The sequence below is a fragment of the Athene cunicularia genome (assembly GCF_003259725.1).
Source record: "Athene cunicularia isolate RWA chromosome 1 unlocalized genomic scaffold, athCun1 chr1_part1, whole genome shotgun sequence".
Taxonomy (NCBI): domain Eukaryota; kingdom Metazoa; phylum Chordata; class Aves; order Strigiformes; family Strigidae; genus Athene; species Athene cunicularia.
This window is the reverse complement of record NW_020799091.1, coordinates 56,136,180-56,150,559: the sequence shown is the minus strand read 5'-3', so window position 1 is coordinate 56,150,559 and position 14,380 is coordinate 56,136,180. Positions and strand designations below refer to the sequence as shown.

Below are 14,380 nucleotides of genomic sequence, written 5' to 3'. Positions count from 1 at the left end.
TAAGGTTTCGCAGGTAACTCCTGATTTTCTTCGGCACAACAGAGTTTATTGGAATTGAATACCATCAATTAATAGAACTGAGCTGTCTACTCAAGACATTTAAATAAGAATTTAAGTGCTGAATGTGGCACACTTCTGAACTGGACTTGCTTTGTGACCTCAATTATGTCTAAACCATGTCTCTGAGTCATCTTCCTTGTCTCAAAGCTTCTGTGATCAACTTGGTACAAAACAGGACACAATATATTAACAGCAGGAAGATGGAATAAGTATATTTGGAAATAGTGGGTTTTTTACTGACAGACCTGTTTCTCAGTCTTCTATTTGTCCTTATCATTTTGAAATTTTGCAATCCCAAAATGTGCTGGCAAAGCATATGACAATAATACAACCCTTTACAAGGGACTCTGGCCATAATAGCTTCACATCAGAAGAGTAAGACTAAGAACAAATAGTCTTGTAGCTGAAATTCATTGTTATCTGATTACTTAGAATGAGTCACTAGAGATGCTTCTCATTTGGGTTTGGGCTACTGACCTACTTTGATATAAGATGTCATTTCTCTGTGTTTCTCAAAGTATCTGTTTCAAGTTCAGTGATAATTTTATGTCTGGAGTTGTCCTTATTTCCACTGCTTTCTACAGCAATAGTTGTAACACATAGTCCCCAATTAGATGGTAGTAGCACTAAGCCTCGTAGCGTTTTGGCTTTAAAAGTCAGCACTCTGCACTATCAAGTGGTTGTACTGCAGTTAGAGACATCTTGTATGCAGAATCCTTCCCTGATACAACACTTAAAAATCCTCTGCCATCATGACACTTTTCAAAATATACACAGTTAGAAAGACTATATGTGGTTTGTGCTCTGAACAAATCTCTCCAATTGAGACAGAAGAGGAGAAGTGTTTCATCTTGCCTGGATTATTCTATCTTCCCCCAAGTAATCCTTCTTGGGAGATAGTAGTCCTGTTGTCTGAGATTTCTTTTTGAAGAAGGGAATCTCTTTACATCCCACTTCCTACTGTTTGTACTTTTCTGGCAAAGGGTTTAAGTTATTGGTATTTAATTTCCTTCCATGTTCTATCAAAATACGAAGGAATAATCCAGGTTTTTAGATGTCCTAGTCATAAATTACATTTTTCTCATTGGTGCAGCTTTGCCTTCTTGCCCTCTGGTTGTGGTTTTGAGATCAGCTGGGACAGTGAACCTTTATCATTTGGAATTAACCTCTCTTTTTTTATCTCTGTATAATAAAGATGGTATGTTCTGACTATCTGTCATCATGAATTAGAGGTCTTGAAGTCTGACCTGTGGCTCACTAAAGCTCTTTAAAATTGTCAGCATCATTTTCATCTTTTTTCAAGCTTCCTACTACTTGAGATGCCAGAGAAAATGGCAGATGTTTTCTGGTTTGAAGAAGGAGGATTGTTGCCCATACTGGACCTCAGAGAATTGAATGTCTTTCTGGTTTTTCACGTGAAATTAATAATTTGTTCTTCGTGGTACTGTACTATAAAACAGTTGTTCTGAGAAACAGTCTGATGGTACATGAAAAGAACCATTATTGCTAAGTTCTCTGCATACATGTCAAGTCTGAATCACTACTACTGAAAAATCAGTTCACACAGCATGGAGAGCCTCTTTACCAGGCAGCAGTATAGCGTCATTCCATTCCTCATAACATGAGCAGTAACTGCCTAACCAGGGTCCTGGCAGCAGTTACTGTTCACATTATGAGGAATGGAATGACCCTATACCTTGTGTGCAGCTGTTTGATTCTTACCTCAGGAGTTGAAGTTGTAAATAACCCTCAGTCACTTTCTGACCGGTTTCATTCATCAGGATTCACAGTAGTATGAGAAATCCCACTGTTTCTTAAGCTTGCCAGAGCTCTACTTGAATCTGATATAATCAAAATCTCCTCCAGGGTCTAGCATGGCAATTTCAGATTTATCTTGCTACCCATTGACTGTCAACAATGATGGTTGGCTGGAATCAAAGGTTTGATCATCTTCATGATACTCAGAATTCTTGTTAGTCTGGTAGAACACAGTGACCATCAGATATTAAGGTATCATTTTAGGGAAAGCTCAAAAGAACACTTCCGCAGATCACTCCCAAATCACATAATTTACTTCAGTCATATATGATCACATATACACTGTAATATATTTGTGTAGCTTATTCCTTTGCTTAAACAATTTATTTATATTTATATTAATTTCACATTAGCAAAATCTTTACATTCAGTGACAAGACCCATGTCTTTCTGAAATCCATGTGACAGAATAATGCAGCTGCAGGGCTTCTTTGTAACTCTTGCTTGTTATCAAACACCAGAACACCTTCACCACACAGCATGAACATGTTCCACACCACTAGATTAGGGCATCATATGGACTTTATTGCCTCACTTCATGGTAACAGAAAACAAATGCTATCTTCTGTGTCAACTACAAACTATAACTATTCTCAAATTCATTGGGACAAATGTCTGTCTAACTAGGCCTCACAGGGACCCAAATACTTTTTACTTCTGTATATTGAGAGTTTGCCTTCTGTATGTCAGCCTGTACCTGCCTGTGACACACTTGGCCAGCCTAAGTGCTAAATGTTTTTTGAAGATCAACATTTCAGTTAGCTGGTGACAGTTTCCTGCAGCTAATGTCTCTGCTATAATGGCAATGACACATTTAAATACTTAGGATTTACTTTTCTCCACAAAGTCAGCGTGCTACAGGCACACTGTAGCTTGGGTTACAGAACCTGACAAGTGTTCTCCTGCTCTCTCTTTCTGCTCTTGCCCTCCCTAACAGGATTTTGTGTAAGCACCATCTGATACTTCTAATTAAGGGTTTTCTGAGTCTCACCTGGCTCAAGATGTTTGTATGTTCTCCTTCATGTTTCATGAGCCAAGACATCACTTAGCATCTCATAAGTTGAGGTATCTGCTTGTAGTTACCTCCTTTACTGACCGAGAGATAAAAGGGCACTGCTACTTCTGGCAGTCTGTGTAACTGAATACTAAGAGGCATCAGTTGTTGGGTTATGAGTCCTTTTCAGAGTCCTACTTCAAACACCACCTTTACCGAAAAATGCCTGTGTCCTGGACAAAAGTGTGAGCTGAAGTTCCATTTGCATGTTTACCCAATGCTCTGACACTCAAGGCTTATAGAAGAGATACTGTAGGGTATGACTGCTGTTTCCAAGAAAATCACAGATCATGTAGGGAGACTGTTTTGAGCCAAATAGTGTGAATGTGCATACAGGCAAACATTCAGAGACAAGAGGGCTACTTACCACTGAATGGAAATGTTTGAAATGTGTTGTCTGTATGCATGTTCAGCAAATATACTCTTTTTTGTCAAACTCCCTTTAACTCTGGGGGCTCTTGTGGCATAAAACAATGCAGCATGAAATGCCATACACTGCCTTTTATGTCAGGGTGGTTATGTCTAGAATATCTTTTGCATATGATGGAATGCAAAGACATATCATGAAGTTGAGTGGTCAATAATTCACTGTCTCCAGCATTAGGTGGTTAGGAATTTTAGTTCATTCTGTATTGTAACATATTAGCTTATTGTTTTTCAGTAACTAGTATAACTAGTATTGCACTTACCACAGGTAAGCAGTCTGTATGTTCTTGTGGAACTTCTGTTTGCTAAATGTCTGCACTGGTGGATGAAATGGCAAAGTATACCAAAGTGTCAGCTTGCTGTGGTATACACAGGTCGTCTTTTCATTGAAACATTACCTAGTTGTATTTTAAAGGAAAAGTACAAATAACTACTTCTAAAATGCTTTTTAAAACCTGATTTTTATCCCTAGTTTACCTTAATGTAGAAAATATTTACTAAATATTTATGTTGGAAACTATTCTCAATTGCGTTCTGTGCAGTATTTCAGGTAATTAACACCAAATAGTGCAAGCAGTGTGTATTTTTGCAAAAAGACTTGCAGTAAACTTCATAATTTCAGAACTTGTGATTTAAATGCCATTTTTTCAAGGGAGTAACAGCATTACTGCTTTCTTTTAGAGCCTTCATGCTATGGAAGGCCATGTGATGATAGCTTTCCTACCAACAGTTCTAAATCAGTTGTTCAGAGTTCTCACTAGAGCAACTCAGGAGGAAGTTGCAGTCAATGTGACAAGGTAAAGAATTTTAAGTGCTTCATAGAGTTTAAGTGATGACTGGGTTATCACATAAATCTGTAACTGAGTAGCATTGTTGCTATTGCAAACATAGCTTTCTCTGTAGGCTTATGTGGTTTCTGACTTCTGTTTAGGGTTATTATCCATATTGTTGCTCAGTGTCATGAAGAAGGCTTGGATAGCTACCTGAGATCTTATGTCAAGGTAGGTAAAAGTAAATTAAATGTTTCCATTTTTTATTTCTTTAAAAAGAGTATATCTAAATTTAGCTGCATCAGTTTAATTTCAGTTGTTTCATATTATGCCATAGTTTCATATTATGTTCTGGTTTTCCTCCCAAAGTATGCTTATAAAGCTGAACCCTATGTTGGTTCTGAATATAAGACAGTACATGAAGAATTGACAAAGTCCATGACAACAATTTTAAAGCCATCTGCTGACTTCCTTACAAGCAACAAGCTACTTAAGGTATGTATCAAACTACACTTTTTACTGTATGTTCTTATCTAGTTGTAACTGAAGAATAGGAATTATTGTATTGAAATAGTTGAATGTGTGTGGCAAATTTACAGAAAGTTTTCTTTTCTCTGCAGTATTCATGGTTTTTCTTCGAAGTTCTGATAAAATCAATGGCTCAACATTTGATCGAAAACTCTAAAGTGAAGGTATGTCAACTCATGCAAAAAAAAAATCTAAAGAGGATTTGTATAGTCTCATTTCTACAATCACCTATTTTTATTGCATATTAGAAAAAAAAGTTTTAGCTATACATGTCTGTGATTTCTGTATAATAAGTTTATAAGGAAAGAAGGGAAAGAGCAAAGCAGCAGGAGAAATCACTTAAGATATTAGATGGAAAAAACAACAGAGCTAGATTCAACATTACTGTAAAAAGATAGGAACCCCTTAAAATCCATTCAGTAGAGCGGTCTCTGTAAATCATCAGACTCTCTAGTAAGTTTTCTTAATACTTATGATACAATGGAGCTGGAAGCAATAGATAACACTGTGGATTTGTACTAGACATAAACATGTGGGCTTTTTCCCGAGCAGTACAGTAGCTGTGATATAAAATGACACTGAGAACAGTGAATCATGCAGTTAACAGTCATTCTGTATGCAGTAAGAAGTGTCAGTGTTTAATTTTGTGTCATTTCCTATGCTGGAAGGAGAATGCTAGAATTTTACAGACTCTTTTCTGTCAGCTTGGCCTATAAACAGTATTTTTCTTACATTATTGACAGCTTTTTAGTTTACTTCTGTATTAAAACAAGTCTTGACAGTAAAGTTTCAAGTATGCGCAATAGTCCCAGATGAGCAACATACCAGCTTATTCTGAAATCTTTATCGGTATTTTCACTGTGTATTTAGAACATAACTGGAAATCTGAAGTACGTGGGGGGAAAAAAATGAACAGTGATCAGGAAAAAAGCTTTAGAACGTTACACTTAATACTGTTCTGCTGTGGTATGTTCAGTAGAGTTTGAGTCCCAGTTCAACTTACTTTAAGTGACTGGACTTTTCTATTTGAGTAGATTTAATCTTTAACTAAGTTATTGGTTCATTTTTCGTTTAAGAAGCATGTGAACTCCATGTGTTAATTGGTCAAATGAATTTTTCATCATTAAATATTTTCTGAAGTAATGTTTGATGTCCAAATCCTAGTAACCATCACTTTTTCTTAGAATACTGACACAGACTAAAAATGTTTTCCTGTTCATGTTACTGGTTTACTTTTAGTTAGGATTAAATCATATCACCAGACTGACTGTCATCTAGTAGTACAATAAAAAAAAATAAATCTGCCTTAATACAGTATTGAAATGGGCTTATTTTAGCACTGATAACTGATACATAATTTGCAGAATATCGTAATAATAGAGAGGAAGAACATGGTTTATAGATTCAAGCTGAACTATGTATTCTACTGAAATACATCATGCAATAAAGATACCAGTCTTTAGCATTGCACCCTTTGTAGAAATATGAAGGTTTGGGATTTTTCTTTAACAATCTGAATTAACTAAGGAGAAAAATCTGTAACATGCATAACTATTTTTCCCGCTGCTCTGGAATGCAGGAAGAGCTCAGTCAGTTTGTGAGGCTCCTCATTTAGTCGCAAAATCGGTTGTGTATTTTAAACTTAAAGTTTCCCCCACCTCAATCTGCCCAGCTGTGTTTTATTCTGACTTGTTTCTATGAGTAGATAAAATCTGCAGAGACTATCTGATTCCATCCTGTTGGTTTGCATTTGAAGAGGACCTCGAATTTTTGCTTGTAGAGTCATGAGATGCTAGATGTTGTGTTGCCTTTTTATATAAGGAAATGGAGTTGTCTCTGTTTAAATTGTCACAAAGAGTGATCTCCTTTCTTTTACTAGAAAGAAAGTATGAAATTTTGTTTAAATAAAAGCTCAGTTTTTAATTGAAACAATGGTTCTGGAAATTCTGGAACCTTTATTGACAGATTTTTATTTAAAAAAATGGTTAGACAATTGTTGTTTGTGCAAAAACAACCTGATGCACTCTAGTATATGGACATAAACCTTTACCTGGTATTTGTAGTCTGTTTAATCTAGAAATAGGCCTTTAAGTTTAAGGAGATGGGGGGGAAGTTGAGTATTTACATGGTACTAGTACTACAGATTTAAGTATCTTCTGAAACATGGAATAAAGCAAGCTTTTATCACTAGCTGCTTAAACTGTCTAGGGAGGTGTAACAGCTACCCTTTGTTTACAAGTTTTTAGAATGCAAATATGTGCACAGAGGGTTTGCTGTGCATGTAGTGCAGTGTATCATTTTGCATTTAAGATGTCAAAGTTCTTCATTGTTTTAACTGATCAACTGTTTGGGAATTCCTTAAAATTTCTAGCAGAAAGAAGACTAACAGCTTTTTCTACCTCAAATCAATAACAAAAAATACTGTTAATTCAAACCAAAGAAAAAATATTCAGATGGACTTTTTTCTGTTCTTCACTTTTTTCTGTTTCTAAGATCTGTTCAAATAATTCAGGATATTTAAACTTAAATTCCCATTATTGATGTGATGTTCCTTGAGGAAGAAGTTTGTGCTTCTATTTACTCTGTGAATGGAGTATTTCTTATTTCACCTCACTATTTTGAGCTTATTGCAATCAGTTAATTAAATTGTATTAATTCTATTAATCTGAAATGAAAGTATAATCTTATAAAGCAGAAAATATTGCTTCTTATTTAAAGCTGAAATTTTCTAGATACTTCTGGAATTTAATTAAAATGTTATAATTTTAAAATGATACTGAAAAAAAAAAGTAAAAGAAATTTTGTTGGTTTCAACACTTACCTGACAGCAGTAGCAGTACTTTTTAGTTTAGCGTTCAGCTCTGTGGGAAGGATACAGTTCTTCTAATTACAGAATGTGGTGCATCTGGGCAAGGTTTTCAAAACATGGTGTGTGTGTGTGAAACTTGTATAGTTTGTGGAAGTTTTCTGTTGGATTTAGTAGGTGATATTCTGAAAAAAGAAACATTCTGGTTTTGCTTGGCTAAACAAAAGTTGGGTTTTTTTCCTGATTTTTAACAAACCTACAGAAGTCCTCATAAGTCTGGAAACAGCATATTGATTTAAAAAAAAACTTCAAAGAAACCACTAACTTGCTGTTATACAAAGCCATTTCCTTAATTATAATTATAACTTCCTTACAATAGGGATTACATTTTTAAATTGAGATCAGATGGTGGATAAAATAAGTACAGTAGAATGTAATCTTTTTTTAAAGCAGGAGTTTGTGTAAACATACGAAAGACTAATGCAGTTTACTTTTCAATGTCCATGTTTTTAGTATCCTCTCCCATATAATCTGCATCTCTTATATAGTATGATATACTACTATTGATGAGCACTTATGTTACTACTAGTTCTTGATATTTTAAAAAGTTTTTTATTATTATTTTTACTGTTATCTCTTTTCTCCACAAGTGCTATATTGACTCATTTCCTCAAAGCTAATATGTCTTTACTGAGCCATATAATCCTAATACTAAATTATATTTGGAGAGCACCAGCATGTATGTCTGAGGAACAAATTCAATTAAGCGAGACTCATTTTGGGAAAAAATACATTGGTAAAAGCACAGTGTGTCAGTTACAGATGCCTGAGACCGATTTGATTACCTAGTGTTATGGAAATATGGTGTGAACTGGAGAAGGCATAATGATTACTGTTGCTCAGAAAGACACCCATCTTTTGATCTAAGTGACCTAAGGAACTATTTGAGAAGGCACTGATGATTTTCTATTTTTTAATAGTAACAACCAGTAGCTGAGACCTAATGGCCTCGGTTTGAAAGACTGAGCCGTTCATTTTGTGTTTTATATGCTATAATTTATATGCTGTACAAACTGGTCTTCTGAGGTTGATTTCTAAGGGTCATTATCAGTAAGTTTAGGATTTTCATGAAAATGCACCAAAAGATGCAGGCAGGAGACAGTTCCGCGTACGTTTATATTTCTGAATATTGGTCTAGGGATTATGACCTTTAAGTGATATTTTACATCAACTTGTATCAAATCTTGTTTATCACATGGGGTTATATGATCATATAAATTCTGAAAAATCTTTTTGATTTTAACTAATCTTTCCACCTTACAAAATTCTTTAGGTAAGCTAAGAATGTATATAATTTAATTTCAATGAATGTTTGCTCTACTACTTAACAGCAGAATTGTAAACACACATTTTGTAGAAGTTGGGCTGTGAAAATACTGAGTATGGACAGAGCATGACTCTTCAAAGAAAGTACTAATTGCTGGATGCATTTTCTTTATGATTCCAAGTTGCCAGGAAGAAGTAGATAAACCAGAAAAACGTGATCTAAATAATGATGGCACTATTAATTCTGTAGGGACCCCATTATATATATTATATGCACAGTGGGTTTTTCTTATAGATTAAGTTAGTAAGTTCTGTAGCCATAAGTGTTTCTAAGATGATAACAGTTCATGCATAGATTTTCTTATGCAGCACTGAAACATCCAAAATGTTGCCACTTTTTTTGTTAAGACTTAACACATATAAAAGTGTGTAGTAGTTCTACCTGAAGAGGGGAAAAGACCTCAGAACAAACACCACCACTGCCAAAACCCTAAGATTGATACTGGAAAATACCTGTCTGGTTTCTGTTGATGTCTGCTGTGTTCTGCATGCTAGGTATACTTGTTGTATAGGAACCCCATTCAGTTCGTGTTAATACTTTGTTTGTTTTTAATAGTATCTTAAAAAAATAAGTCCAAAATATGAACGATTCAGTTGTACAAAGGAAACAAATTCTTTTAACATACACCTTTAGCTTATAGTACTTTGCTGTATATCACCTGAACTGCTGTTCTTTATTATTCTTCCCCTGCAATAACATGAAGTAAGGTTCATAGCTTATAAACTACTGGAGTGAATTTTGACAGGTTTTTGTTGTTGTCTCTATATTTCATGTTAAAAAAGATGTTTTCACTTTCAGAACAAACCTCATTGTCATCTTCCCTGTAGCATGAAAGAAAAGGAGCAGAACTCACCTCTTGTTTGCATGTATCCTCATTCCTGAACATTGCTTCTTGATTTACAAGCCCCTTAAATAAACCATTTTGCTAGCTTTTTTTCTGTCTTACTGGGTGAAATAATAAATGGAACATGCAGTCAAGTATTTCCTACTTATGAGATCTGATAAGAAGATGCATTTCTGAGTGCAGCCAAATTATTTCTATAGTAAGAATTCTGTAGTATTTTAAAAAATATTTAATTATTGTCCAACAAGGACTGAGTTACAAGAATATCATAAGACACTAACCAACATACCCACCAACAGATTTTTTTAATTCTTAATTGTTATTAATGAATACAGTTGATATTTATACAGAGATCTTTGTCAACCTTAATATCTATTTTTTTTAAAATAAGACTTTGCAGCACAGTTCAAACACAAAGGGAACAAATTGCATAATCATCGATTTATGCAGGACCTTGACAATGACTTGTTCTGCCTAAGAATGGTGGATGCAATATAGTTCAAAAAACTATATAGATAACAAAATATTCAGAACACTTGGATATTTTGATTTGTTTTCAGAAAGAAAATACATAATGACTGTACAGTTGAAACAGTTTTTGTCAATATGAACCTCTTCAGCCCCATCATGATTAAGTCCCTTCAGGCAAAAGACAAAATCTTTATTGACAGTTTTAAGATGTAGGGAAATTCAAGAGCCTCTGCAGTTCCAAAAAGCTGAAGAGAATGTACTGACCAATACTGGTTAGAATGTATAGAATCATGGATGAAGATAGTATAGATATAAATGGAAAGAAGAAAATTGTGAACATAGAGGAAATCTTGTAAGCTAATGGCAAACTTCCTAAAACCAAGAAAAAACAGTGGAAACTTAAAAACAGGGAGAGTAAGATTCTGAAGCCTGGAAGAGCTGAGATTTGAAGTTGCTGATGAGCAAGAACAAGAAAGGAGCATGGATGAGAATTTCCACAATGCCAAAAGGCAAAGGAATTATTAAAAAGATAGTTACAGAACAGCAAAAACTGGGGGTTTTTGTCAAGACAGAAAAGAGTCTGATAATGCAGTTACTATCTGTGAACCAGTTTGTATATGCTTTGGAAAGGAAGATAGCTAAAGTTAAAGGATGCCCTTTTATTTATAGCTTCTGTTGTGAAGTTTAGTGTAGTATAGAAAAATATTAATGCATTACACTTACAAACTTGTACACATCTGTTTTTGTCATCAAAGACCGCCTTGCTTGAATTCTAATAATAGGTGTTAGTGCATGTTGTAATATTTTCTTTTAACCAAATGCTTTTTTCCTCACCTCAGTCTACAATTTTCATGGAACTCTTGAATTTAAAGGAAATATTACTATGATGACAAATGAGAAAATTTGAAAACTTTCTTTGTCTCCCCTCTCCCTTGCAGATAATCTATATATTATCTAAAGTAAATTTTCTGGTTTTAGTGTTATAAACCATACTAAATATTGTATCTGAATTTGTTTGTAGCTGTTGCGAAACCAGCGATTTTCAGCTTCCTTTCATCATGCAGTTGAAACAGTTGTTAATATGCTAATGCCACACATCACTCAGAAGTACAAGGACAATCCAGAGGCTTCAAAAAATGCAAACCATAGTCTTGCTGCCTTTATAAAAGTAGGTACAAAAGTGGCTTGGAGTTTGTGGTTACTATTTCAATAATAGTGCTTCTTCATGGATTTTAAAGAATCTTAAAGCCCACTCATATAAAATTGAATATGCATAATGCCTTTAAAACATAAATTTCTGCACAAGTTACAATGCATTGATGTATAAGTTGCATCTTCTGTAATCAAGAAGAAATCTGTTCAAAAGTTGGGGTTCTTTTTAAATTAATTTATATTTTATCTGAAATGTATTTTGATTTTTTTTTCCTTTAAAAATATCATCTAGGTTCCCTTCTAATCCTACAAATGCTTCATGGATTAAGTAGTGGTTTATTTGCATGCATTTTTTGTAGACAGACTTTCAGTGTCTTTCCTTTTTCAGCCAGTAAGATCCAGTAGAGAGAATAAAGAATGGGAAATAAAAGGGTAGATAAAGCTGCTAGCGGCATGTAATTTTTGTTTCTGTCAAGAGAGAGTTCTTCTCTTCAAACTGCTTTTTATTTGCAATTTTGTTTACATTCTGCATTCTTAAGGGAAAGTTTGGTATTCATATATGTGTATATATATATTTAGCTTGCTTGTTTTATTGGGTTTTATATTAAAACTGAAATATTAATAACGTGTTTGGAAAATAAACTTATTAAATAGAGAAATATCACTACTGAGCACTGAGACAGTACTAAATCAATTCTATCTTGGTTTTGCTTGTTTTCCCCAGAGGTGTTTTACTTTTATGGACAGAGGCTTTGTTTTCAAGCAAATCAATAACTACATCAGCTGCTTTGCCCCCGGAGATCCGAAGGTACTCAGTGTTTTTAAACAAACTGTTTTTAGGAGTTGCCTAGTCTTAATGCATGTGGATAAGAGTTCTGCTTTAAGTCTTCAGACTTCTTTCCAGTTACATTAGAAGTACATACACTGTGCCTCGAGCATTTTCTTTCCTCATCAAATCACTTTTTCATATTTTGATTCCCATATTCAGGTGCAACTTTACCACCCTAGAGCATGTGTATGATGAAAGTGGGGGGGGTGTGGTGTGTGTGCAACACTAAGCAGAAATTTTAAGCATGAATGTGAGAAAGGCTAAAGTTAGAAGAGTTTAATATCTGATAAGTTTCTGTACCTTTACTGTAGTGGTGAAAGCATGTACCAGATGTCCAAAGAATTTCTTCTGTGGGTCCAAACTTTTCTTACATCAATACATAATATACTAGTAAGCTTAAATAACTTTGGACAATGGAAACAACAAATAGAACTATATCCAAATGTCAAGTATGAATTATGCTGGAATTATTTTATACTGACATATGGAACTTTGTCAGGTCTATATCCCTCATACTGCAAGACTGAGAGAAATCACACTTGTGTTAGAAAGCTGTTTTTAATGTGTTATTCAAATCTCTGCATAGGTTGTTTAATTTATACTTTAAAATTATTTTTGCAGACTCTTTTTGAATTCAAATTTGAATTTCTCCGTGTAGTTTGTAATCATGAGCACTACATACCTTTGAATCTACCAATGCCATTTGGAAAAGGCAGAGTTCAGAGATACCAAGGTAAATTCTTCTGAAGAAGTGTATGGTATATTTTTTAGATGTTACTTTTTTATTATTAGACATGTAGACTGTGTAAATTCATGTCTGTGAGATCTTGTAAACCTAGAAATTATTAGATGGAAGCCTAAAGTTGTAAGACTTTAGTTTCAACTTAAAGCAATATTTTAGGTAGCAGAGTAATCTATCTGAAGTGACTACTCATTGAAAGATACAGTAAACTACATCCTTGACTATGCCTCTCCTGCTATGATTATGAAATTTGGTTTATTTTCATTAGTTAGCTTTTAATTAGAATCATAGAATCATTCAGGTTGGAAAAGACCCTTGGGATCATCGAGTCCAACCATCAGCCCTACTCTACAAAGTTCTCCCCTGTACCATATCCTCCAACATCACATCCAAATGACCCTTGAACACATCCAGGGATGGTGACTCCACCACCTCCCTGGGCAGCCTATTCCTCTGTCTGACCACTATTTCTGTGAAAATTTTTTTCCTAAAGTCCAGTCTGTACCTCCCCTGTTGCAGTTTAAAGCCATTCCTTCTTGTTCTGTCACTGATCCCCTGTGAGAAGAGACCAGCACCAACCTCTCTACAATGTCCTTTCAGGTAGCTGTAGAGAGTGATGAGGTCTCCCCTCAGCCTTCTCCTCCTCAAACTGAACAGTCCTAGCTCCTTCAATCGCTCCTCATATGATCTGTTTTCCAGGCCCTTCACCAGCTTTGTTGCCCTCCTCTGCACTTGCTCCAGCACCTCGATATCTCTCTCATATTGAGGTGCCCAAAACTGGACACAATACTCCAGGTGTGGCCTCACCAGTGTAGAGCACAGGGGGACTGTCACCTCCCTACTTCTGCTAGTCATACTATTTCTAACACAAGCCAGGATGCTGTTGGCTTTCTTGGCCACTGGGCACACTGCTGGCTCATGTTCAGCTGCTAATTCACCAGCTGTGGAAGCTTGCAACACTCCTGTAGGTAGGTGTGCAATGTTTTTTTTTTTTTTTTTTTTTTTTTTTCATATACCCATTTAGGTTAAAAGGGACTTCAGTAGGTCTGTAGTCCAACCTCGGGTCACCTCAGGCCTTCAATGTCCAGACGGAACAAGCTTGGTTTCCTCAGTTTTTCCTGACAGGGCATGTGCTCCAGCCCTCTACCTACCTTGGTGGTCCTTCACTGAACTTGCTCAAGTTAAGAGCCTTTTTGTACTAGAAGGCCCCAAATACTACACATGGTATTACAGATACGTCTAACAAATGCCAAGTAAAGAGAAATAAACACTTCCCTTGATATACTGGCTATGATTCTATTGATACAGCCCAGTATGCTGTTACACTTTGTTGTTGCCAGGATGCTATGCTAACTCCTGTTTAAACTATTGTCCACATGGACCCCTAGGTGTTTTTCAGGAGAGCTGATCCCACATTTGTCATTCCACAGCTGGTACTATTGCAGGAAATTAATCTACCCCAGGTGCAGAATTTTACTTTTGTCCTTGTTGAA

The 14,380-nt window shown here is 35.3% G+C and overlaps 1 protein-coding gene across 23 annotated transcripts in view; it reads left to right on the top strand.

Moving 5' to 3' along the window:
- DOCK9 (dedicator of cytokinesis 9) overlaps positions 1-14,380 on the top strand; it is a 115,046-nt gene that overhangs the window by 56,103 nt on the left and 44,563 nt on the right. For all 23 annotated transcript variants that reach the window (XM_026853516.1, XM_026852588.1, XM_026853010.1 and 20 more), the window contains exons 24-30: positions 4,040-4,155; positions 4,290-4,359; positions 4,498-4,623; positions 4,749-4,820; positions 11,186-11,332; positions 12,041-12,124; positions 12,767-12,878. In XM_026853516.1, coding sequence (XP_026709317.1) covers positions 4,040-4,155; positions 4,290-4,359; positions 4,498-4,623; positions 4,749-4,820; positions 11,186-11,332; positions 12,041-12,124; positions 12,767-12,878 — 727 coding nt within the window. The remainder of the gene's footprint in view (positions 1-4,039; positions 4,156-4,289; positions 4,360-4,497; positions 4,624-4,748; positions 4,821-11,185; positions 11,333-12,040; positions 12,125-12,766; positions 12,879-14,380) is intronic.